This window comes from Gracilinanus agilis, chromosome 3, assembly GCF_016433145.1.
Source record: "Gracilinanus agilis isolate LMUSP501 chromosome 3, AgileGrace, whole genome shotgun sequence".
In the NCBI taxonomy this organism is placed as follows: Eukaryota; Metazoa; Chordata; class Mammalia; order Didelphimorphia; family Didelphidae; genus Gracilinanus; species Gracilinanus agilis.
Window position 1 is genome coordinate 438,115,752 of NC_058132.1, and position 27,856 is coordinate 438,143,607.

The 27,856-nt window shown below is 33.5% G+C and overlaps 1 protein-coding gene across 1 annotated transcript in view; it reads left to right on the forward strand.

The window, feature by feature from the left end:
• The window catches only part of CADM2 (cell adhesion molecule 2), a gene marked incomplete at its 5' end in the record, with an annotated part of 414,789 nt that overhangs the window by 307,951 nt on the left and 78,982 nt on the right, over positions 1–27,856 (forward strand). The window contains one exon of the mRNA XM_044669250.1: positions 13,440–13,559. Within this exon, the coding sequence (XP_044525185.1) occupies positions 13,440–13,559 (120 nt within the window). The remainder of the gene's footprint in view (positions 1–13,439; positions 13,560–27,856) is intronic.

Here is a 27,856-nt window from a genome sequence, read left to right on the forward strand (position 1 = left end):
TAGAAATTTCTATACATTACATGTGAAGAGAACAAAGCATACCTTTCACCTGAAATGCTTGTTACAAAACAAACAAACAACAACAAACCAAGCATCAGCAATCCCACTCTTCATTTAATTGCACACAGTTCATGTACTAGCTGATTTTATTTTGACAAGGTTATACAGAGTCTGTTGTGCTCTAATAAGCTTCAATGACAAAATAAGTTTTATTATTTATATCTTGGTAGGTAAGGGTGGAGAGAGAGAGAGAGAGAGAGAGAGAGAGAGAGAGAGAGAGAGAGAGAGAGAGAGAGAGAGAGAGAGAGAGAGAGAGAGAGGCAGAAGGAGGGAGGGAGGAAATAAGAACATTTTCATAATTCTCTGAATGGGCTAGAGAGATTAAAAGCAGCAACACATAAAAAGAGAAATATTGAAAATCAGATTCCAGAAGCTTAATCCTATGAGTCTTTATTCCTGGAGTAGTCAATCAGATTTGAAGATTAGCAGAAATTGCCCATTTGATATATGATTCAATCATTTTAAAGAGAGACAATAGATGTGCAATTATTCATGGTTCAGAAACAATGGTTTCTATGAATGATCTATGTTTTTAGTAGTAGCATTATATTTGGTAAGTTCCTGTTCATCAAGAAATCAACATTATATACATAGAAGTGTTTTATGTAATGTGGAAGGAGAGAGGGAGACAGTCAGAGATGGTCTGTAGAATCTTATGGTCTACTTTGCTTAGTAAGTGAACAAATACCTGTTCAAGGAGTGATATAAACAAAGACATAGGATATAGGAAAGATATAGGAAGATGAATATGATAGCTATAGTATACAGAAATAATTTACAAGGAAGAAAAATGGGAATAGAGAGCCAGTTTAGGTACTTAGTACAATAAATAAACACTTAAGGTCAGGAGAAATTGAATTGGGTTAGTGACAAAAAGAACTAAAAGGGAGATTAAAAAAAATAACATGGTGAAGCTTGAATCAATAGCAGTTGGTGATTAATTGGATGTAGAAATGAAAGAAGGTGGGGAAAGAAAGATGATTCAAACTTTGAGCCTGGATGATGAGAATGAGGATACCACTAATAAAAATAAGGAAGGTGGGCAAGAGGGACTAGGGATGATCATGCTGAGTTTAATATGACAGCTAAAAGTCTTGCAAACAGTTGGATGAACTCAAGCATGGGAACTATATCAGTATTGAAGATACAGAATTGTGAGTAATAAGCATTTGTATGACACCTCAACGTTTACAAAACTTTTTATGTATGTTAAATCTTTTGATCCTTAAAACAACCCCAAAAGGTAAATACTATTATTATCCCTAGCTTACAAATTAAGAATCATATCTTAAAAAAGAATTCATTACTCCCCCTCAACCTTTCTTCTTTTAAACTTCTCTATTATTGTTCATGGCCCCACCAATCTCCTAGTCATCCAGGCTCTCAAACTTATGTTATCTAAAATACCACATATCCATTCTTTTGCTAACTCTGCTACCTTCACAATATCTTTTGCATGTATACCCTTTTCTTCATTTATACAACCACCACCTAGATTCAGACTCTTATTACTTCATACCTGCACTATTGCATCACCTTTCTGATTAATCATTTTGTCATATATCACTCCCCACTGCAATATATTTACCACTTAGTGGCCAAAATGATTTCTAAAATCCTACCATTCCAAGATCTAACCATGTTCCCCTCCTCTCATCTTAAATAAATTCATGCTTCCCTACTACTTCTAGGATCAGTTATAAAATGCTCTGTTTCAGTATTTAAAGACTTTCACAAAATAGATCCTTTCTAATTTTCTAGTCTTCCATAACTTTACTCCTCTGTCACATTCTTTGTGATCCAATAAAATAGGAGGAAGCAGATAGAAAAATAATTCCCCAGAAAACTTGATATGTGACCAAGTTGAGCCAATTCATTCCAGGATCATATAAAAATGAAATTAGAGGTTAGACAATAGAGGAAAAATGAAAAAGATGTCCATATGTTTATTGCAAATTATTTTTTAATCGAGAATGGCAGAAACACCACATGTGGATTCTGTGAATATATTTGTCCCTTTTGTCATGTATGGAAAAAATGGAAACGTTTCTAAAAAAATCTAGACAAGAAGATCTAGACCAAATTAACTTTATAAAAAGGAAGCACCTGGTGGGTATAATTCATTTTTTAAGAATATTGAGAAGTTAATTTTGAAAATAATTAAAAGAGAAGGACACACTGAACAAATTGAATAAAAAACACATCAACCCTATTCATCACCCCCAAAAGGTGCCTGGGGATTATTATCATTTATCAAACCATATGTTTACTTTCTCGTTTCTACAAAATTTTTATGTCAATGATCTACCCATGGTTTGAAAGAAAGTATTCTTGATGAAAATTTGAGAAAAGAACAGATAGGTTTTCAAAAGTGACATTCTACAGTAGATCAGATTTTACAGTCACACAATCAAAGAAAAATACAAAGAATTAACATCCTGTTGTGTCTACTATATGCTGACTATAAACAGATATTTGATTCATTATCCCAACATGCAACCTCAAAGTCTTTCTTGAAAAAATAATTTCCCATACATACATGGCTTTGGCTTTACTATAATTTTTGATAATTACAGTAAAGCCAACTTTGTTGTATAATCATCTGATTATTATAAAAAGTGAGGTACAATGTATGCTCAACAAAAGTATTTGCTACTGTAATGAATCATGTCTAACATAATACATTTGAAAAAAGATATTCCTGTAAATTGCCAGGTCCTTTGGTTGGTCATACTCATAGCTGACATTGTGCTAATTACATCAAGAATTTGAACACTGCAAAGTCCCATAAATGAGATCTATAACCACTCAAAAGAGTGTAGTCCAACTATTCATATAGGAAAAATAAGAATATATAAAGAAGGAAGGAATGTCTAAAGTCCAGAATTTTTGTCTGGTTGTGCCATCATTTGGTTGAATGAATAGCCTATAAACCTATCACTCCCTACATCTTAGAAAGAAACTTTAATGAAAAGTAAACTGGCCCCAGAATGAAATAGGAGATGGAAACTTGGATTTCATCTGGAAAATTATACAGTCCTTTTGATACCCCAAATTCTCCTTAAAACAAGAAAAATAAAATTTTAGCATTACCATTTTTGGATGTAGCATAGCTGTGAATAATGGAAGACAGTGATACCTGAGGAATCAATATTGAGGATTAAATATAGAACAGTGCATGATAGTACAAATAGTAATTTTGTCAGCAATGGCTTTTATGTAAAAAAGGACATAAAAGATATATAAAAGATGAATGAGTTGAAAAGTAATTTGCCAGTTGTGTGATGACAATAAAAAAAATAGCATACAAAATGCCTTTGCGCTATATTAGTGCCCACATGATACTTATAGCAAGTTTCACGAGCATGTTGAACATTTTGGACAATATGAACAAGTTTCTCACAGGCTGAGAAAAGCATGGATGAACCTATGATCTGGACTATTGAAGAAAATACTTGCCAAGATGAGTTTATAGATCCCTTTATGTAATGAAAAACAAATAAATTTGACACTTATGATTGGTCAAGATACAAAATCACAGCCCATGATTCAGAACATGGTTCTCTAGGTTTTTTGTCATATAATTTTAGCAAGCAGGTTTTCCTGAGAAGGCTGGGAGAATTTGAATTTTCTTTTCCCATTCAAATGGGTTATGAGTATTGAAGAATCTTTCCAGTGCTTATCTTTATAAAGTATATCAGGACTTTAAATAAAGAAACTACATCCCCAAACATACCCTTTTTTCTGTTCTGTACAAAAAGAACCAGGAAATCTCCATTTGCGTCCCTCTAAGCATCCCAATCTCTTTTTAGACATCCAGTCAGAAAGAAAAACCAGTTATATATGACAGTGACAAACTAAAGCTATAAATACACACAGGCTATTTATTATAGAGTGTCAGATTTATATTGATTAACAACCTAACATTCGCTAATCATTGACTTTTTCAACCTTCTTTTATATTGAGTATGTGCTATGTGTACAGGGTAGCTTTAGTTACCCTACGTTATTATGTTTGTATTCAGCTCAGAGATATTGAGGAATTTTGTTAAATATGAAAACCACAACTTAATGGTAATTCTCCTATAATCAGAATAAAAATATATTTCATTACAATTAAAATTCTGTGGGCAAGAAAACTAAAAAAATTATTGCCATATATCAGTCCTTTCATGATAACTTCAACTATCAACTAATGTTTAATAAAATGTTAATGAGTTTCTACACCTTCCTGTTGAAATGTCTTCTTGCATTTACTACTGTATGGGGATACATAAAACTTCTTATTAAAATAGTAAGCCTATGTGAGTCTCTCTAATTCAACCACTCATGAAAAACTATTCACCTTGCATCTGATAATCTAATCTGCTTTAGACACTGTTAAGTAGGGTTTTTTCTCCCCAACATATGGTCTGCTAAAAATTTCAGAAATTGTTTCTTTAGAAATTCATAAATATGATTCAATTAATAAAAGTGTTATTAGCGTTATGACAACTATATTATGATCAATTACTTAGAAACTCAGAAATGATTATCATACTAATGATAGTCAAATATTCAATAACATAGATAAAAGATTCATTTTTCTATTTGACAAGCGCTGTGCTAAGTGCTGGAGAAAGAAATAAAAGCAAGCAAGATAGTCTTAAGTAGCTCACATTTTAAGCTTATGGCAAGATGAGAAAACATAAAAGGGAGCTGAAAATGGGAGAGAGAGGAAAAGCACTCACAAATAAAAAACTGGTTGGAGATAAACAGGATGTACTGTGGAGACCTAGAACTGAGCAAACTAAGACCAAAGCTAGTTTATCAAACCCCAAAGTTTTTCAGAAGCAAGGTAAAAAATGCTTGTAGGAATGAAGTACAGATGGTAACCAGAGTACAGTCCAGTGGGGAAGGTTGTGCTAGAGATACCCAGGAGATCCTGTGGAGGTTGAGAACTGAGAAAAATAAGGATAAAGGTAGTTTATTAAAACTTCTTGTTTCTGAGGTCATCCTAAATAGATATTTCCTTTAGAAATGAAACATCTGAGTAATCTGTTCTTTTCTAGTAAAATTTTCCACAGAGTAGTTTGAGAATTATTTAACCATCTAAAGTATCATTTTTGGTAAGAACATGTTTTGTCTATATTCCTTGACTCTTCTGTACATGTAGAGAAGCTTGAAAAAAAATAATATTCATTCTTTTCTAACTCATAGACTAAATGTTGAATTTTTCAGGTATTTTTCCAAGCCAAGGTGTTTTTATGCAAAAAAAATTAATAGTATGTGATTACAAAAATATGTCAATAAAGAAACATATGAACAAAAAGTAGAGCAAATAATGTGGCAAGGGAATAAGATACCTGATAAAGCAAATCCAAATGCTTCATTGGTCACTTTAGGATATCAAGAAACAAATGTATATAAATGAAGCCCTCTTTAGCAAATTTAAGAAAGAATGTGAATGCATCACACAGGTAGACAGCATGGATATGTTCTTGTCTAAATTTATTGAAGACAATGCTTTCACTGATAAAATTACAGATCCATTTAAATATTTGAGGAATTAATTTAGAATAATATCTGGTAGCATGTTGTATGTCATTGTTTTTTGATATTCAGACAATTACAGATTTCCCCCTCAATATTGTTTTTTTCAATTTCATAATGGGAAAAAATAAAAATATATATACAATTATATTAATAGAAATCTGTCCCAAAAATCACAATGTAACTACATTTACCATTTTAGGATCCTTTAGCTACTTGCATGTTATATTTACCAAAATTTATATTGGAGAAATTTGGTTCTGCATTTTTTTACCAAAAAGCAAAATAGTAAAAATACTGCTCAAACTTTTTATATGATGAATAGTCTCTAGCAAAGGTATAAAATCCAATATATAACATATCTTCATACTTCTGTATCCATTCTAATGTAGAAAAATCCATAATAAAGTACCATTCTTTGGAAAGTATTATTATAAATAGAGATATTTCAAATAGAAACTGCAATAAAATTGTCCCAGTTAACTTATTCCTGAAGAATGTCTTATGAAAGTATGGCATCTGCTTTTAAGCTCTACAATCTGTACAAAGTAGAAATCTTGATTACTTAGAAGAATCATTCTTTTAGATAAAGTTAGTGCATGGTATCTATAAATATAAAGTGAATGATGTTGGAAACACTTAACCTAAAAGAAATACTAAGGAATAATAACAGTAATTAAGTTAGTAAGAATAAAACTTATTCACATATACTAAAGTTAGTCCAAGAACTTGACTAGGAGAAAATGAAATCCTTCTACACTACATTTAATTCAAAAACATATTAATTATTTTTTTACCTATCAGTCTGGCCTAGAGAAAGGAGTTTATGATACTCCAATATTTAACTTATCCCTATAATTTTATATGATTTCTGCCTTTTAAAATATCAAACCAACTAAAAACTTGAAAACATCAAATAAGTTTATTACAAGTCGGCTAACAGGTAAAGCACTTCTTTAATAATTGGAGAAAAGGTATCAAGAGTTCCATTTTATGTTAAAATAATTAGGCAATTGTTTTACTTATTTAAAAAGAAAATTATTTCATTATTTGGAAATATATTGAGCAGCTGATTTTCAAAATCCAAGTTCCTACCAATGTGTATAGCTCTATAGAACTAGAAAATTTTAACCCACAACAAAGTTTTATTTCAAACAAAGCAGTATATTCTGAGTTCTAAGAATGAGGCAGTACAACTGCTATGGGAAGATTTATTTTAAGATGTACTGGAATCTAAATCAGCGTTCAGCAGCTAACAACTATACTTTAAATGAATTGGATGGTACAGAAGTTAAAGAGATTGAAAGAAAGCAGTAGGATCAAGTTAGTAAATTTGCATGTTCAAATACATAGAATTAAATTTATTCATACACTCTGAGTTCTGAGTGTATTCTCAGAACCCATAACACTGGAGGATAGTGTTTTATGCATTCATTTAACAAATAATTATTAAAGACATATTATGGGCTTCCGGTTAAGATGGCAGCAGAGTAAGAAGCAGCTGCTCGATCTCTCCTGACCGAAGCATACAGAACCCCTCAAAGGGAAATAAAAACGAGTCCAGAGGAACAAAGGAACCCCACAACAGGGCGCAGCATTGAAGGTATGCAGAATGGGGCATTTCCACGCTATAAAGGGATGAAACAGCTCTCACTAAAAGGGGAGAGGAAGAAGCCCCTCCCCCACCCCCCACCCCCTACACTTCGCACAACGCCAACGCACAAGTGGGAAAACAGGACTGGGGCAACCAGATAATCACTGGCAGCCCAGGGGCTTGTACCTGTGTGCTGCAAGACGAGGGACCCCAGATGGCTGGCGGGGGAGGGGGCACGAACAGACTTTCCCAGAGTGTCCATGTGGGTGAAGGCACCGCCTTGGGCCACGACAAAGGCCCCTAAAACATGGCCTTTCCCAAGCGCTGAAGGCATCCCCTCAGGTGCGAATAAAGACCTCCAGCCCACTGACTTTCACTGCCTTCTGCAGGGGTGAAGGCAGGGCCCTAAGAGCATCTGCACAGGCAAAGGCAGTGCCCTAGGCTTGAATAACGATCTCCAGCCCAGGCTTGGACCTCCAGTGAGGACCCAGTTCAGACCAGAGCGTGGAAGCAGCCCCAAAGGCTGCTGAAGGAACCTCGGGCAGAGGGGCAGACCAGGAACTACCAGGAGGCCTGACCCCGAGGACAAGGAGACCGGAGCCCCCGGAGCTTGCAAGGCCCAGGCAGACCCTGAGTGCAAAGAAAAGCTGAAAAGGGGCGGGGCCAACAATGGCCAGCAATAAGGAAGTGCAGAAGAAAAAGACCATCAAGAGAAACTCTGGAACACTGGAAACTTCTACACAGAGAAAATCCAGACAACAGAGGAGGGAAAACAAAAATCCAAACCTCCCCCCAAAAATGAAAGCTGGTCACAAGCTATGGAAGAGTTTAAAAATGAAATGCTGAGGAAGATGGAAGAAATCTGGCAAGAAAATAACAGTTTAAAAGGCAGAATTTCACAATTGGAAAGTGAGACAAGACAACTGAAGACCAAAAATGACCAGATTGAAAAGGAAAACCAAAACATTAAAGCCGAAAACCAGTCCTTAAAGGCTAGAATTGAACATTTAGAAACCAATGATCTCTCAAAACAACAAGAACAAATAAAACAAAGTCAAAAGACTGATAAAATAGAAGGAAACATGAAATATCTCAATGAGAGAGTGACAGACCAAGAAAACCGATCTAGAAGAGACAACTTGAGAATCATTGGTATTCCAGAAAAGGCAGAAATTAATAGAAACTTGGACTCCATACTTAAAGAAATTATTCAGCAAAATTTCCCTGAAGTTCTACAACAAGAGGGCAATATAGACATTGAAAGGATCCATAGAACACCCTCTACACTGGACCCAGAAAAGTCAACACCCAGAAATATAATAGCGAAATTAAAGAGCTTTCAAGTTAAAGAAAAAATCTTACAAGAAGCCAGAAAGAGACAATTCAAATATCAAGGAGCACCAATAAGGATCACACAGGATCTGGCAGCCTCCACGCTAAAAGACAGAAAGGCTTGGAATACGATATTCAGAAAGGCAAGAGAGCTGGGCCTTCAGCCACGAATCAACTACCTAGCGAAACTAACCATATACTTTCAGGGGAAAGTATGGGCATTCAACAAAATTGAAGAATTCCAAGGTTTTGCACAAAAGAGACCGGACTAAATGGAAAGTTTGACACTCAACCACAAACATCAAGAGAAAGATGAAAAGGTAAATAAGAAACAGAGGGAAAAGAAAGAAAACTCATAGTCTTTTAAGCTTGACTCTTTAAGGGCATAAATAAGATCTAATTATCTGTATTACTAGGTGGAGAAATGCTATGTATAATTCTCTGTAGTGAACTCTATACACTATTATAAAATTCACTATTATAGCAACCAGAAGAATAATTCATAGGAAGAGGACAGGATACTAAATGGTCTAAGAAGACATGGGGGCTGGGAAAGAGGGGAGGAATAGTAGGGGACACCAAGAAAAATCCGAGTAAATAAGAAAAATAAGATATTCTATTACACACGAAGAGGGCGTGGGAAGGGGAGGGGATAAATACTACCATAAGAAGGAGAGGAAGAGAGCATAATCGAACCTTACTCTCAGTGTAATCAACCTGGAGAAGGAAGAGTAGCTTTATTATCCATCCTGATAAAAAACTCTATCTAACCCTACTGAGAAAGTCAGAAGGGATAAACCAAAGGGAGCAGGGGAGTGGGGAGGCCAAAAAAGGGAGGGGAGAAGAAGGGGGAGGGAATTCATTTGATCTTTAAAAAAAACAAAAAGAAGGGAACAACAAGGGAGGGGACAGAAAGGGAAGTCAATCAAGGGAGGGGAGAAGGCATACCGGCTTAAAGCAAACCACTGGTGTAAAAGAAAATAGTGTAATAAGAAGGAGTGGGTCTAGGGGAGGATACAAAAATGTCAGTGAATACACAACTAACAATTGTAACTCTGAATGTGAACGGGATGAACTCACTCATAAAACGGAAGCAAATAGCAGAGTGGATCAGAAACCAAAATCCTACCATAGGTTGTCTACAAGAAACACATATGAGGTGGGTAGACACACACAAGTTCAAGGTTAAGGGTATGAGCAAAATCTTTTGGGTATCAAATGAGAAAAAGAAGGCAGGAGTGGCTATCATGATCTCTGACAAACCAAAGTAAAAATAGATATGATTAAAAAAGACAGGGAAGGTCATTACATCCTGATTAAAGGCAGTATAAACAATGAGGAAATAACACTGCTCAATATATATGCACCAAGTGGTATAGCATCCAAATTCATAAAGTAGAAATTGGCAGAGCTCAAGAAGGAAATAGATCCCAAATTAATTTACCTATTTAGTGCCATACCTATCAAATTACCAAAAAACTTCTTTACTGAATTAGGAAAAACTACAACAAATTTCATTTGGAATAACAAAAGATCAAGAATATCAAAGGAAATAATGAAAAAAAATGTGAAGGAAGGGGGCCTAGCAGTACCAGATATCAAACTATATTATAAAGCAGCAGTCATTAAATCAATATGGTACTGGCTAAGAGATAGAAGGGAGGATCAGTGGAATAGACTCGGGGTTAATGATGTCAGCAAGACAGTGTATGATAAACCCCAAAAGCCCAACTTTTGGGACATGAATCCACTATTTGACAAAAAATGTTGGGAAATTTGGAAAACAATATGGTAGAGATTAGGTTTAGATCAACATCTCACACCCTACACCAAGATAAATTCAGAATGGGTGAATGACTTGAATATAAAGAGGGAACCTATAAATAAGTTAAGTGAACACAGAATAGTATACTTGTCAGATCTCTGGGAAAGGAAAGATTTTAAAACCAAGCAAGAGTTAGAGAAAATTACAAAATGTAAATTAAATGGTTTTGATTATATTAAACTAAAAAGCTTTTGTACAAACAAAAACAATGTAGTCAAAATCAGAAGGGAAACAACAAATTGGGAAAAAATCTTTATAACGAAAAACTCTGACAGGGGTCTAATCCCTCAAATATACAAGGAGTTAAAGCAATTGTATAAAAAATCAAGCCATTCCCCAATTGATAAATGGGCAAGAGACATGAATAGGCAATTTTCAGGCAAAGAAATCAAAAGTATCAAAAAGCACATGAGAAAGTGTTCTAAATCTCTAATAATTAGAGAAATGCAAATCAAAACAACTCTGAGGTATCACCTCACACCTAGCAGATTGGCTAAAATGAAAGAAGGGGAGAGTAATGAATGTTGGAGGGGATGTGGCAAAATTGGGACATTGATGCATTGCTGGTGGAGTTGTGAAATAATCTGGCCATTCTGGCTGGCAATTTGGAACTATGCCCAAAGGGCTATAAAAGACTGCCTGCCCTTTGATCCAGCCATACCATTACTGGGTTTGTACCCCCAAAGAGATCATAGATAAACAGACTTGTACGAAAATATTTATAGCTGCGCTTTTTGTAGTGGCAAAAAACTGGAAAATGAAGGGATGTCCTTCAATTGGGGAATGGCTGAACAAATTGTGGTATATGTGGGTGATGGAATACTATTGTGCTAAAAGGAATAATAAACTGGAGGAGTTCCAGGCGAACTGGAGAGACCTCCAGGAAGTGATGCAGAGGGAAAGGAGCAGAGCCAGAAGAACATTGTACACAGAGACTGATATACTATGGTAAAATCAAATGTAATGGGCTCCTGTACCAGCAGCAATACAATGACACAAGACAGCTCTGAGGGATTTATGGTAAAGATGCTATCCACATTCAGAGGAAGGACTGCAGGAGAGGAAACATATAAGATAAACAATTGCTTGAATGCATGGGCTGAGGCGGACATGAATGGGAAATAGACCCTGAACAAGGACACATGGTACAACCAGTGGAAATGTGCGTTGGCCATGGGTGGGGGGAGATCGGGGGGTGAAGGGGAAAGTAGGGGCATAAAGTATGTAAACAGATTAAAAATGAATATTAATAAATGTCTAATAAAAAAAGACATATTATGAACAAAATACAGCTTTAGTTGTTTGCAGATTTAGCATTTCTGTTTAAAGTGATCCCTATATAGAGACTTTTTCATCTAATGAATCTCATCAGTTTTCTCTCCACTTCCCTTGCCATCTAACATCTTTTTAATAAAGCATGTCACACTCAATAAGAAGAAAGTGTAAGAATCAGTGAATATGAAATATACATTTTTAAAACATGGCCATTCCTTTACAATGTTTGTCAAAAACTCATTCTATTTAATTACCATGGTGGTCACACTGCAGGCAATACCAGAGCTTTCCCCAGTGATTAATGTAGCTCCACAAAGTTTTTAGAAAGTTGCTTTCTTAATTTAACTGGCTGAGGAATATTTCTTCTGTTGAAAAACAGGTATAATAAACATCAATAATCAAGATGAGTGAGTGATAACATGTTAGATTTTAAAAATATCTCCAGTGTAGAAAATCCAGCAGGTAGAATCTGAAATGGAGTGATTTATCAGAAGCAAAGTAACAGTGAACTTTTGGTGTGACTCAGAGAATTTAACTGAGTGTATGATGGGAAACTTTAATAGTAAAATAATCTATCAACCAACCTGAAAAAGGGACTATTGTGGTAAACACATGAAATCAAAACCTTAGCAGAGTAATTACTAGTAATTTATGAACTCTGTTTCTAAATTGCCTCGCTTGGTAAATTACATGCCTATTTACTCTAAGATAGAATTTGAATCTACCTTAAGTAAAACTAAGGTCTTCTAGAATATGTCAACAACTCCAGGCTTTTAGTGATTTTCTTTGTTGTTCAATTTTGTAACATGATAGGTTCTGAGACAAAAGCTGACTGATTTTTATTACTCTTGGTATTACATCTGACCTTTTTCTCCTTATATAGAAAGTTACTGTCTTAGGTAGATTCAAATCTTGAAAAAATGAATATACTGAATTTGGAATATAATGTCACAGATATATTTCTATCCTTGGCTACTCTCTTTTTAGTAATTCATCAGCATAATTGACTCATTAAGGCCTTGGGAAATAAATGCTGTCATTGAAACATCTACCCCATTAACTACCAATGATTGTAATTCTAAAATTTTAACTATTTCAGAACATTAACTATTAAATTATATAAATACATATATATATGTATATATTTAAATGATTCTGCTGATATGCTAGTTCCAGGGAACTATACAGAAGATGTCACCAGCTAACGGGGTAAGAACTACAAGGAGAACAATCACATCAACAGAACCATGTAATTTTAAAATATTCTTGGGGAGGAAGAAATACAAATATATTACCTCCTTTTAAAGTTACGAAAGTCTTTTTTCATCCTATTTCCTTTCATTAAGTTTGCTTAAAAGAAAAATTATTTAACATGCATATTCATTGTTAACATTATTTTCTTTGATTTAATATGGTGGTGTTGCTTTTCTTTTATTTACACATGTGTGTCTTTGTGTGTTTTTTGTCTTCTTTCTGACATGGCATGTTTTATTTTACTTCCCCTCTGTGAGACCCTTTAAATGGTCCAATTTGGGGGAAAATAGAATTCTTGTCATTTGAATTTCACTCTTTGATTATAAGAAAAATAATTCTTTTAAGTTCCAAACAATTCTAAAGTTTTCCCTCTTCTGTTGGAGCATTAAAATGAGTGATATAATGCCAAGAATTGTGGTGAAATATTTTACCTGAAATAGCCCATTAAAGCAAATTAATTTTAAACTTATATGTAATATATATGTACATATAATTTGAACCATGATTATGTTTCTTTTCTTTGCACGATATTATTTTGTTTTACGTTTTGTTTTTTCCACTCACCAGATATTTCCAACACTTTGCTTTCTACCACTATCATCCCCTCCCTTACCACTGCAACAGTCACAACTTCTGTTCCCATATCAGCCACTACAACCACATCTTCAACAACCAGCAGCAGAAGAGGTATAGTATGCTTCTTTTGTTTTGGCCTGGAAAACATGAGAAAATGAAGAAGTGTAGTGGTTCAAAAAAGAGCAGAAAACTGGAAAGATGAGATTTTAGAAATAGAAAATAACTTTATGAATAACCACCAAAATTATTGTTCATTATTTAAATTTGATTAAAAAGACAACACATTTTATTTTCCTACCACCATATATGAAACTTCAACCAGTTTTGAGGTCAGAAAACTTGTATTTTATTTCAGAGACATGGTGTGCTGTTTTTATATAAAATGCATGTCAATTCCAAATATATGGTGATACTTTTTTTTACATAAAGGAAAACAATAAGATTTTGAATTGTAAAGGAGGTTTTCTCTTGATACTTTCATGATTATTTAATGAATTTTAATTCTCCTGAAACCAGATTCAAATTCCCACAGGGATGAATTTGTTCCGAAGGAGATGCAGTCTCTAAGATATCCTGTGTAGTTCTTTTCTCTGAGTCCTCAAAAGCCTACTTCAGAGTGACTCACTGGGTGCCTTTCCTTTCTACTTATATAAAATATGGTTGTCCTAGAGTGTTTTGCAGTGTTTGTCCCCATGAGTTTTCCCTGCCACTAGCTTAATGAGAAGGATTATTATCACTTTTCTCTGAAGGAAAGCTACCTCGGGAAGTATGGTTTGAGAATTTTACTGAACTTTAGGGATATAATAGATCAATTATAATGTGAGTAAAGAAAATAAAGTATTCCTTGGCATTCAGCCAAGTATCACTAGGTGGTGAAGTGATGGGTCGAGTTTGTTTAAAAAATATTAGGGGGAAAGTTGCTTTTGAAATTAATCTTAGCACATTATATTCTAAACCTTTTTCTCATTCTCAATTAAATGTTTCTGTCTCATTTGTTGTCTATTTTGTCATATTGACTCACTAATATGTTTTAAACTTATCATTTTCACTTTGATATTGTTGGATATGTTTCTCCGTTTATTAAATCTTTTTTTTCCATTCCTAATTAAACTATTTGGGCAGTTATATCCACCTAAACACAATGCCTTTCTTTGCAGGGTTGATTTTTTTCCTTCCTTTTATAAAAGTTTGCCTTACTTGAATTAATACATTCTTGTGATTTGTTTCACTTTGTGGAATTGTTAATTTCCTGCTTTTGATTCAGGAAAACATTCCAATTAGAATAAATAGACAAGGGGGCAGCTGGGTAGCTCAGTGGAGTGAGAGTCAGGCCTAGAGACAGGAGGTCCTAGGTTCAAACCCGGCCTCAGCCACTTCCCAGCTGTGTGACCCTGGGCAAGTCACTTGACCCCCAATGCCCACCCTTACCAATCTTCCACCTATGAGACAATGCACTGAAGTACAAGGGTTTAAAAAAAAAGATTAAAAAAAAAGAATAAATAGACAAATTGGTCAACAGATAAATATATATGTGTATACATATATTCAATTCTTAGATTGATTTCATATTACAGTACATTTATGCTGAGACTAGTGACTAGAATAATGACAGAACTACTTCAAACTGCCTACAAATTTATTTTAATATGACTAATTATGGTTTATCCAAACTATACTGTCACATATGACATCTTTCAAAACCTGGTTTTTAGCTGGAAGTTAAGATAAAATGAAAGTGGAAAAATGGGTAAGCAGACATTTTAAAACATTTAAATGTTTTCTATTTATTTGCTTTGTTACTAATGATTTATTTTATTTAATGGACATTGTGGACTTCAGTCAATGCCATCACAATTTTTATTTGTCTGTGTCTAGATATGAAAATAGGTGGCAATTTTAATATTTGGCTTGTTGGTTGATTTGAGGGAAGAAAAAAATGAATTGAAACCTAGTTATTCTGAACACAAAATGACTATTCACAAAATATAGGACTACTTGTCTAGTTTGAGTTCATTTTTTCCAAGCTAATTTGCCTTTGTAATCTTTAGTTAGTAAAGTTCTTTACTATAATAACTGTACATATTTCCATAGAAAGCAACTTCTGAAGTATTCTCAAAATACATTGGTCCCACTGAAAGTGCACACGGAGCTATCATTGTTTCTCCATAAAAATGAAATTAATAGTATCTTTCCCATAATTCAGTGGTATTTTGCACAGGTTGTGACTTCAAGTTACTTGTGAAGATACAATACTTTCTCAGTTTTTAAACATTACTACCATAAGCCTCAAGAATGCTGTTGAGGGCATTAACATGTAAAATTTTTCTGTCCTATTAAATTCCCTCCAAAAATGAGTAGTTGTGTGATTTTTTTTGCTAGTGGAATTGGCTCCAATATATATTTTTCCAAAACATTAAACACATTGAAATGAAATATGATTATATAATTTCAAGGGGTAATTTGTCTGATCTATTTCAAAAGAAAAAAATGACACCAGAGATCGTTAATGTGTGAATATCTACCATCACCTGTCCTATTTTAAAGAAGTAGCTTGATAGGGAATGTTACTAAATCCACCTGCATCATTAATGTTCTATTTAATATAATTGAGTCTGAGTCATCCTCCTAGTCATACATTGTGACTTTTACACTGTATGCCTCAAAAGTTAAGTGGCATTTCTTTGCTTAGGCATTACCCATTAACTTAGAGCTTTTAAGTGCAATTTGATGTTTGAAAGGAAGGTATTGCCTTATAAATTAGCCAAAGACATTTCAAAGTCACATAGAAGAAAAAAAATTAGAATAGATAAAATTAAAGAAAAAGAATACTACCAAGTTTCTAGCTTTTAAAAATCCCTTGTTCTTATGGAAATTAGCTACTATAATCTAAATAATTTGCTTCGTATAGCATTTAAAGTAAATCTTTCCTAAGTGCAGATACTGTTTTATACATGTATATTTAATAAATGAATACAAATGAATCACTGTTAATGTTTCCATTTTTACTCTTGAACTGTTAATATCACTGCTTGATTTCATTTTAGTTTTAAAAAATCAAATACCATTTTAAAACAAATTTAAGAATTTATAGCTGTGGCTACACTGGAAGTCAAAAGGAAATGAAGCAAATTGACACAATCAAACTTGACTAATAATAACTATATGACAGTCTTAACATTTAACTATTTAAAAACATCCATAATATGTAAAAATCAAGGTATTTTGAAGGTTATGGGAAAAGTGAAAATGCCAAGGAAATAGGAAGAAAAGGAAGAGAAAGGTGAAAGGAGAAGGAATGAGAGAGATGAATAATAATGAGGGAGAAAAAGAAAAGCCACAAAAAACCAAATATTTAAATCTCAGAGTTAGAAGAAAAACTAAAAGTTTTCCACATTATTATAAAGAAAGCAGAAGATAAATAGCATCTTTCTTTAAGTAGGATAGCCGAAATAGAGAACGATGTTATATTCAAGATAGTAATGACAAATGAATAAATCCATGACTTTAATAATCACATTTTATTTTTATTTTGTCATGAAATTATAGGTATCATCACTTGATTGTGAAATTATTCAATACAATTAAAAAGAAAATTATAATCTATTTATTTCAAATGTTATAATTTAAATAAAGGTTATTTAAAGTTATGTACTTGAAGTAAGGAGAATAAATCTAAGTATGAAAACCAGCTCTGACACCAGCTCTGTGCTCTCAGATGAGTCATTTAACTTCTGCAACTACCTTACAAATTGAGAACTCTTGCTAGCCTTAAAATTGAGTTAACAGCCATTTATGAAAATATCAGTCATTTATGCTTTTGCTAACATAACATGAAACTTAAAGATTAAAAGGAGGGATAAAAAAGGGCTTCCCATGTAAAATGAAGTAGTCACAAAAGTATGGAGAATGGTAGATGAGCTTAAGCTTAACATGACCATGAGAACCTTGTTCATAGAGACAGATACACTATGGCACAATCGAATGTAATGGACTTCCCTACTAGCAGCAATACAATGATCCAAGACTTTTCTGAAGGACCTATGAGAAAGAACACTATCCACATCTAGAGAAAGAACTGTGGGAGCAGAAACACAGAAGAAAAACAACTGCTTAATCACATGATTCTATGGGGATATGATTGGGGATGTAAACTCTAAATGATCACTCTTGTGCAAATATCAATAATATGTAAATAAGTTTTGATCAATGACACAAGTAAAACCCAATGGAATTACACATTGGGTATGAGTGGGGAAAGAACATGAATCATATAATAATGGAAAATTTTTCTTAATTAATCAGTAAAAAAAAATAATAATAAACATGACCATGATCTTCCCCCCTGGTATACGAGTAAAGGATTCCACGAAATAATAATTATATGAGAATGATTTAAATTGAGAGGTCTGATACGAAATTGTGTTTCATTCTAGAAATAATTGTGATTTAAAATGGTTTGAAGATTACTGGCTATTTTCCTATTCTTTCCCTAAATGAGGCTTATTCTCATCTTGGTAGTTTGGTTATTCTAGCAGATATAATTGTTTAGGTTTTTAATGGATGTAATTGCTAGAATCACTCTGCCTTGCTCCAAAGTCATCAAATATGCCTAGAATTGGGAGAAGAGGACTCCTTTCCAGTTATTTATGTGGCCAAAGGATTTAACTTTAACTTCATTATTTTTCCTTCTAATGACTAGTCTGTATTAAATTCATTAAGTATTGACTAATTTGCTGTCCTTGCTGTCCAAGGGTTTCTTAAAAGTATCCTCCAGCACCACAATTTGAAAGCATCAATTCTGTGGCACTTCACATTCTTATAGTCCAACTCTCACAGCCATTAGTTACTACTAAAAATACCATAGTTTTATTTATATAGACCTTTGTTGGCAAAGTGACATATCTAATTTTTAGTGCACTAACAAGATTTACTACATCTTTCATCCAAGGAGGAAATGTCTTTTAATTTCATGACTGTAATTACTGTCTGCAGTGATCTTTGAGAACAAGAATATAAAATCTAACACTACTTTCATTTCTCCTCCCTCCATTTATCAGCAAGTGATGGGACCAGTTGCCATGATTCTAATTTCTTAGTGTTACACTTCAAAACAGCTTTTATATTCACCTCTTTTACCTTTGTCAAGAGTCTTCTTGATTCTTCTTGATTTTTTTGCTATCAGAGTGGCATTATCTGAATATTTGAGACTGCTGATATTTCTCCCAGCAACTTTAATTCCAGCTTTTGACTTGTCTAGCTTGGCATTTTGCATGATGTACTCGGCATGCAAGTTAAATAAATAAGATGACAATATACAACCTTGTCATGCCCTTTTCCCCAATATTAAGCCAACTAGTTGTTCCATGTTCATTCCCACTGTTGATTCTTGAGCTGCGAACAGGTTTCTTAGGAGACAAATAAAATGATCTGGTACTCCACAAATGACTCTGGCACTGTCTCTTTGAGGACTTGTCACATTTTGTTGTGATTCATATAATCAAAAGCTTAAGTGGAGAGTATCTTTTTCTGCTCCACTTTTTAGGGAGACCTTATACATAAGCAGTGGAAAGAGAGAGTTCAAGAAAAGGAACTAGATTTAATGGCCAGATTCCTACAAAACTGTACCATATCCATCCAGAGTGAATGTCTTCTTTAGTGGAAGAGAGCTAGATTTTATGGTTCCCACAGGCATTTCTATAGTTTGATACTTCCCAATACAGTGGCCAATCCTCTTTGTTAAAGTTTTAATGCCAATTAGATTGTAACACTTTGAGAATAGGAATTGTCTCATTCATTATTAATTATACATAATAGGCTCTTAATAAATACTGTCTGATTAATTTATTATCCTCCTTCCTCCATGGAACCCAAACAAAAATTTTTCATTGTACATGTTTTTTTATCAGTGGACACATTAGGAGTGAGTGGAAGCAAATGTGTCACTTGTGAAAGGGCCCAGCACTAAGGAAATAATATGTACAATATTCTACAATATGGAATGTTTTGCTTTCTCCCTCCTAAGAAGGAGGCAAATCAAAACAAACAAAAACATCTAGTCTTCTCCTCTCCTTACATTTCTGTCTTCTTAACTTATTATTTACACAAGTGCTATTTTAAGAGGTAATTTGATTCTCCAAATTTTAAAACCATAAAAATACCATAGAAATTGAAAGGAGTTAGAGAAATTATAGCTGATGTTGGCAATAGTTGTTTTGACTAGCAGCACTCTAAGGACAGAAGCCTAGGCAAGCAAGGAAGGAGGAGCTTAAGATGGAAAAGCTCCTACCTAAGGTATAACAGATTCACTCAACATCATTTCTCAAAAAAAAAAAAAAAAGTTGTACTTTAGCACTTTGTCACAATTTCCTATAATAGGAACTCACAAGTCAGGGGGCACACAAAATGGATTATCATATTTTTTCCCAGAAATCTCTCTTATAACAAGTTTTATATTACTAAACAGCTAAATTCTGGGACAAAATATGCCATTGATTTCTGAGTCTGAGGTCTCTATGATGATAATCATAGCATGGTTGCCTAAGAGGCAAAGGTTAAATTTTTATTATTATTATAAAAGAAAAATAAAGATTTACCAGCATTCTGAAATCAAAGCTTAATGAAGAGAATATATTTAAACCAAATAACATATATATATATGAAGATATATATATACACACACACACACACACACACACACACACACACACACACACAATACCACTTTGAATGTAGAGAATGGTAGAAACTAGTACAGATCATATAGGGTTTAAAAACAACATCTATAGTTAGTGATATACTCTAATAACAAGATAGAAATATATATCAGAAGCTTGTTATCTTTCATCAATTAATGGATGATAAACATCTAAACTACAAATAAAGAACTCATCAAGCCTAGGGAATTCAATCTACAAATTACTGTGGAACAAGAACTTTATCACTGTAGGAAATGCTACTCAAAATTACTTGGCATTAATATTCAGATATCAACCAATCAATAAACATTTAAAAGCACTGATTATGTGCCAACCACTGTGCTAAGCACTAAATATATGTAAAAAATATCACCTTTTTTATGGAAATTGTATCACCAAGCTATACGAATCAAATAACATTCAAAAATATACAGAAGAAATTAAAATCATGTTGTAACAATATGAGATACATACCATTCATTGACCCTTATCCTACTGGAACTGAAGGTATCCCAAAAATGATTTCATTGACCCTATAGACTATGAACTTTTATTCCAAGATTTAAGACACAAAGCAATTATTTTAGGTCTATGAAAAAATACACAGAATACATACATATATATTATATGTGTGTATAATATAATAATATTTCTTCTTATTGTTTCAATTGAGTGCCAAAGAAATCATTCAAATCTCTATCATATATCTATAATATACACAAACTCACTAAATATATATGTAACATACTGATGATAGAAATTTGTCCCCAAATTTTTTTCAGTTTCAACTCCACTGAAAAATGAGAAGAAAGATTATTAACAGTTGCTGTAGAAATGCAATAATAATTTGTTTAAATATTGACACAGAGACTGGGTACTCTTAGGTTAATCTTGACAATTATTATTATTATTATTATTAGAATAATTATACGTGCAAGCATAATGAGGGGGATTTTAATTTATAAGCATTAAATTGTTGCTATCATTTAAAAGAAGTTGCTATTTTTAATACTAAAAAATGCTTAAAATCATATGTGAACTCACAGGCTCTCATGCCTATAACATAAAGTTTCATTTTCTATGTTTCAGATTAGGGAATGCTTAGTATTGAAGCAACTTGGGGGTTTCAAAATATGAATACATTTTTATTATATTGGAAGCCTCTCTCCTCTGGAAAGTTTTTTTTTCAGTACACAAGAAGATATTAACATATACAGTAGATATTTCCATAAGCTATACTGAGAGACTATATAGAGTTTGACCTCCTTTGAGGTATTATAAAATTTCTCAAACTTCTTGCTTTTTGACAGAAAGTGTGGGCAACATGCACTCCTAAGAAGGTCATACTGTCAGATTTTCCCAGAGATTTTAGAATCAGAGTATTTTAAAGAACATTTTTTATTAAAAAAAAGACCATTGGCCTGAAGCACATTTTAATTTCTGCTGTTAGAACCTGATTTTTTTCAATAAAAGAAAGGATCAAGTGATCCTGCTATTGACAAAGATATAAATACCTTACTTTTTTGAAAGTATGATAACTGGTTCAAGTGTTATATGTATATGTAGTTCAAGGTCTGGAGTAAAAAGTACTATTCTGGAGGAGCCAATAGTACAATTAAGAAAAAACCTTTATGAAAAAGATAATACTTGAGCTGAACCTTATTTGTAATAGTTCAGTCAGACTAGAGGTTAGGAGTTCTAGCTATGAAGTAAGAGGCATGAATCTGACTTCCAATGGGATGACAATGGATATGCAAGGGGAAATGGAATGGTTCAGTTTGACCAAAGCAAAATATATCACATATATGGAAAAGAAGAATCTGACTAAAAGTTAGAAAGGGAAAGTGATATAAGATTCTGGAGAGCTTAGAATGCTAAAGATTAAGGAGTTGGAAATTTATTGGGTCAATAATAGGGCAAAGGAGGATAAAATCTACTTTTTAGGTCCTGTCTCTCAAAGACTTTCTCTCCAAATATACTAATATTCATTTCAAAAATCCCAATATCTCCAAATATGTCTATGGGAGACATACCTAAGATAAACTAGTATATTGAAAATCCAGAAGTTTAGATGAATGAAAGCAGATCCATCTAAGAACAAAAAGACTTAGAGATTTTTTTCCCACAAAGTATATAAAAAATGTTTGAGGTCTTGGAGAATATCCAGATAATGACATTTTTTAGAATTTGAATCTTTATGGGACTTTTTTTTAACTTCCTCCTTGTTGAAGGGTTTTAAACTGGGAATTCCATGAGTAGATAGGCACATAAGGAGAACTGATATGGAAACAATGTAGAAGAGAAGATGGAAAATCTTCTAGGAAACAACTATAATATTAAAAAAGAATAATAATGATTTCCTGTGTACTTTAAGTACTGGCAGTAGCAATAAAGAGGAAGGGACATATGCCAGAAATATTGTGGAAATGTAATCAACAATTCTTGGTTCAAATTAATGAGAAAGTGGAAGAGACTACAAAGTTTTGATCTCTCAAGACCTTACTGGTAAATCTACTGAGCCACCCAGCTCTCTCCAAACCCTAGGAAATAGTATTATTTGCATTATCCTTTGTTCTACTGAAGTAATCTTTTTTATATTTCTGTATTAAATAATAAGCCACTGATTTGAGTATCACTGTCATTAAATCATGTTAAACTGTACAAATTACCCAGAGAGTATTTTTGTTCTCTAATGTCTTTAAAGAAAATTCTATCTTGGATCTTTGTTCCCTTATTTTCTTTCTACATAATATCAATAAGGGGTGGTATGGTGCTTCTGTTAGATGGGCCTGACAAGCTGGCCCAAGATCCCTAGATGGTAAATGGATCTAGGCTGAGTGAAGATAGTGATGCCAGGGTGGCCACCAAGCTGTGCTGATAACCACCAGGGCTTATGAACGATCAGCTCAGCTAAGCACCAGACCCCACAAACAGTGTCCAAGCCAAGGTTATCAAGGGAGAGGCTGTATATTGTTCACCCACCTCCTCTGGTTCCCTGGCTTGGGGTTAGGTTGGAGGATAAAGGTTTTTAATAAGGATTGTATCGATATTGAGTTGGATAAGTCTGAATGACTGTAATTTAGGTAAATTCCCCTTTCCTCTTTGGCTGTACTTATTCACTGGCTTTAGAAGGATAACAGGATCACTTGAAATATATTTCAAAAGGTTTAATGCTATAGTCCAAAGGGGTAGGATTCAGGATGAAGAAAGTGGTGTTGGGGATGGCTATGCTAAATTCTATGGGAGTTAGATTAGGCTACTCAATGAGTAGCAGGTTGGCAGCTGGCTGGAGAGGCTTCTCTCACTCCCAGACCTGGCCGTGGTCTAGACCAAGTGAAAGGAAGGGCTTGTGATATTCTTCGTGATAGCAGGTGTTGATATTTGTCTCTCACCCTTATCTAGTCAATGGATATTATGGGACAATTAGGTACTGGTGTTGGATATGCAGGTCTATAGGCCTACCCTCCCTTCACCACCCACGAGCCCCTTCTCCAGAAATGAGAGTTCTTCTCAAGAATGGGACCCTGAAGTCTTCTGCCTCTGGGCTTTTATAGAGGTGGTCTCAACTGCCTTTTGCCCTTGGCTCATGCCATGTGGGTAAATTCTAAGTTCTATAACCAACCATCTGACACTCAAACTGGTCTCCATCTTCTCCCCAGAGGTCACCTATTACACCCAGAGAGTACTTTTGTTCTCTAATTCCTTTATATTTAAAGAAAATTCTATCTTGGATCTTTGTTCCTTTATTTTCTTTTTACATGATATCAATAAGGTACTTCATTTTTTAAGATAGCAGCAGAGAAATAAAATTGCTCTCTTCATGAGAGAAAGAAGTGTTATAAAAGGAAGTGGAAGGAAAACAAGCATTGAAAGACAATGAGTGAAGTATAACAGTTTCAGAATATATAAGAAAATGAAAGCCATGTATGGTATATTGGAAAGAGTTTAATTCTTAAGTTAATCAACAAGTTGTTTATGGGCTACACAATGAGTGTTTGGCTATGTTTTTAACAATTTGTTTTTCTAGCACTAATAAAGCAATATTTATAGCGTTTTGTTGGACTTATATCAAATGAAACTGTCTATAAAATGTTTTGCACACTCAAGTGTTATGTAAATGTCAGATGTTTTTAAAATCAGATACTTCATTTTTGTGGATTGTATGCTATGTAGAAAATAATTCAAAAATCACAGTGACTTATCCATATGGCTTTTGTATAGAAACCTATTTCCTGAATCAATTTCAATTGTAACTTCTCAAAAAAAAAATTTTAACCTGCTGACTGGGCAATCATGATTGTAATCCAAGCCGCAAGGTAAACTAAAGCTGGCAGGTAAATCTTGAGCTTGGGAGTTCTGAGATGCTGTAGACTGTGCCAATTGGGTATCTAGTGTAAGTCCAGCATTTATGATGATAAACCCCAGGAGCAGAGCCACCTTGTTCCTTTAGGGGTGACAAAGAAGGTAAGGTCAGAAATGAAGCATATTAAAGCTCCTGTGCCAATCAGAAGTGGATGTGACAAGTGAGTAGCCCTGAACTTCTGTCTAAGGGCAGTTTAGTAGTGCAGTGGACGGAGTACAAAACTAGAAATTGGGAAGCACTGTGATTAAATACTACCTCAGATCTTACTAGTTATATGGCCATGGACAAGTCACTTACCTTCAAGTCAAGTTTCCTTGTCTGTAAAATAGGAGATAATATAATCAGCCTCACCTGGTTATTGTGAGAATTAAATGAGTTAAAATATGTAGAGTGACTTGCAAACTTTAAAATGCTTATATACATATTATTATGCAATAATAACTTTTAATATTATTATTTTAAATTATTAGCTGGTTGCCAGTTCCGTTGTTGATGAGCCTTTCCAAACTTAAACTAAACATAGCTATCAATTGCTATGATGTACTTTCCAGTTTTAGGGGCCTGCCAAAGCTTTCCTACTAGTAGGATAGCTTTTGAAAACTCAGGATTACTTTTGTATGATGATGAAATACCAAAGTAGGTCTGATTTGCAGATGGACAAGTTTCAGTGACTAAAAGCACAAAAATAAAAATAAATGTAAATAGATTTTATTTAGTAAGGAAGCATGGAACAATAGCAGCAAAGCCATATGTCTTGTGGAGCTGGGAATATTTTTAACCCCTTATTCTAGCTATGTTGCAAGACAGACAACAGACTATAAAATGCTTAAGAGGAGCAGAAATAGGTTTTTATATAAATGGTTTTTTTTAATTTTTTTTTAATTTTAAACCCTTAACTTCTGTGTATTGATTATAGGTGGAAGAGTGGTAAGGGTAGGCAATGGGGGTCAAGTGACTTGCCCAGGGTCACATAGCTGGGAAGTGTCTGAGGCCAGATTTGAACCTAGGACCTCCCGTCTCTAGGTCTGACTCTCAATCCACTGAGCTACCCAACTGCCCCCTGTATAAATGTTTTATAAAACAAAAATGCTTGTACTCAAGACAATTTTTGTGCAGTGTTTCTGACATATGCACTTTTTATGCATTTCATTTTAACCTTTTTTTACTTTTGTTGGCTGTTTTTTTTCAAATTAAAATAATCCCTTGAAACCTTGTGAATTTGCTAAAATATTTTTGGATTTTCTTTTATAAAACTTGACAATGTCTAAATATCTGTTGCAAAGATATTCTTCTGATTTGTGTGGTCTCATTTTGTTAAGAATTAATTTGTCAGGAAAATATTCAAAATAAAATTTATAAAGGAAAAAAGAAAAATAAAAAGGTTGCATGAAGCTTTAAAAAAATTAATTTGTCAGCTGTGTGTCCTTGGGCAAATCACCTGACCCCCCCATTGCCTACCCATTACCACTCTTCTGCCTTAGAACCTATACACAGTATTGATTCTAAGAAGGGAGGTAAGGGTTTTAAATAAATTAATTTGTCTAGCATATCTTAATATAAACATATGAATTATCAGATGAGATATCTATAGTTCTAAGTAGGTATATTCATGTTTAAGTATATGCATATATGTATAAATAATAGATATATCAAAAATAAACTTTTATTATTCAGCTTAAAATGTATATACTCTTGTCTTCAGAGCCAACATCGCTTATGAAATATTAAGAGGAATAACTAACCTTCCCTGGATTCATAATGAATTTTGAATGGGGATTATATTAAGAAGAAATGGATTTTTAGTAACATGTCAAATTTATTAAACAATATTAAATTTTTAAAAATACACATCTCCCCAACCAATGAAATCATATCATGAGCTGTGCTTTTGAAGCTGAGATCACTAGATCTGTCCCTGCTTCTCTGATACTCTACTTAAAATACAGTTAACAGAATCCAGCTAAACTTGAAAAACCACTGAATTAGTAATAATTATACCAACTTTGAGATTGAAAATTATATTGAATTGATGCTACGTGTAAAATATGTGCAAGGACAGGAAATAGGAGCAAATATAAAATATAATTTTCAAGGTATATCTAATAAACCTCTTAACTTTTCTGTGTATGTAGTTGCACTAATAAGCATTCTGATTATTATAATATTGTAAAAAACAAAAATGTCAAAAAACATTCAATGGTGATGTCTCTCTTGTCATCATCCGAAATAAATACTTAGTAGCATAATATAGTTCATTAAATGTTTTCACCCTGTAGGATTTTTTTTAATGGTAAATTTATTTGTATACTATTTTAGGGGTTAGGAACTGGGCAAGCAAATCACAAGCATAGGAAAGTCTTTGGTGAAGAGACTTTCCTTATCACCACAAACCTGCCACCTCTATACTATTTATAGTCTTTAAAAGTGGTTCAGAGTACTACTGGGAAATGAAGTGATTTGCTTTGTGATTTACCCAGCCAATATATATCAGGTTAGAATAAAACAAAAGTCTTGCTAATTTGGGGGCTGATTTTACCTCTTAGACAACATAGGAAATAAAAAGTAAAAGTAGCAGTTTTGAGGCTCAATATTGTGAGTCACATAGCCTGTATAATACCCTAAAACTAGGGGTTTTCATGGTGAAGATGGGAGAGTTTCAATGATCAATAACAGATAGTCAAATAAGGAAAATTAGAAAATCAAAGAAAATATCATATTGATTTAAAGCAATTGAATGCATGTAACTATCTTGGGAGAATATAAGTTCTCAGGACTTTTTATATCTAGAAAAGTCTATCTTTGTATATCTAGAATAGAATAACTAGCACATAACAGGGTATTAAGAAATATTTCTTGATTGATTGAGTGATTCTCTTTCATCACATATTGATTGTGATATAAATTGATCAAATACATGTAGATATGACTACCTATATAATAGCTTATATTTGTGCATACAATATACCACAGGAAAAATATATTTTTTAAAATAAACAATCTTGTTGAGAAGGATAGAATGAGAACATTCGATATATCAATAATTAAACTGAATATTATTCATCTGAGTTTTTAATAACGGCAATTTAGGTCAGAAATCTGTTATGGTAGAATAAAGAAACTAAGTTTCTCCAGAAAAGACAATTTAGTAAGGCATGCTATTGCAAAAACAAATCAAGTGCAAATATTTGTTTTAACTACTCTTTATTCCACTTTAACAAACCTTAAAAAAATTCAAATTTCATTAAGAAGAGTACTGTACAAGTTCAAAACGAAGCCATTGAAAAAGAATAGTATCATAAATATTGGTAGTAATCTAACTTTATTTTCATCTTTGAAAAAATTACTTCCTT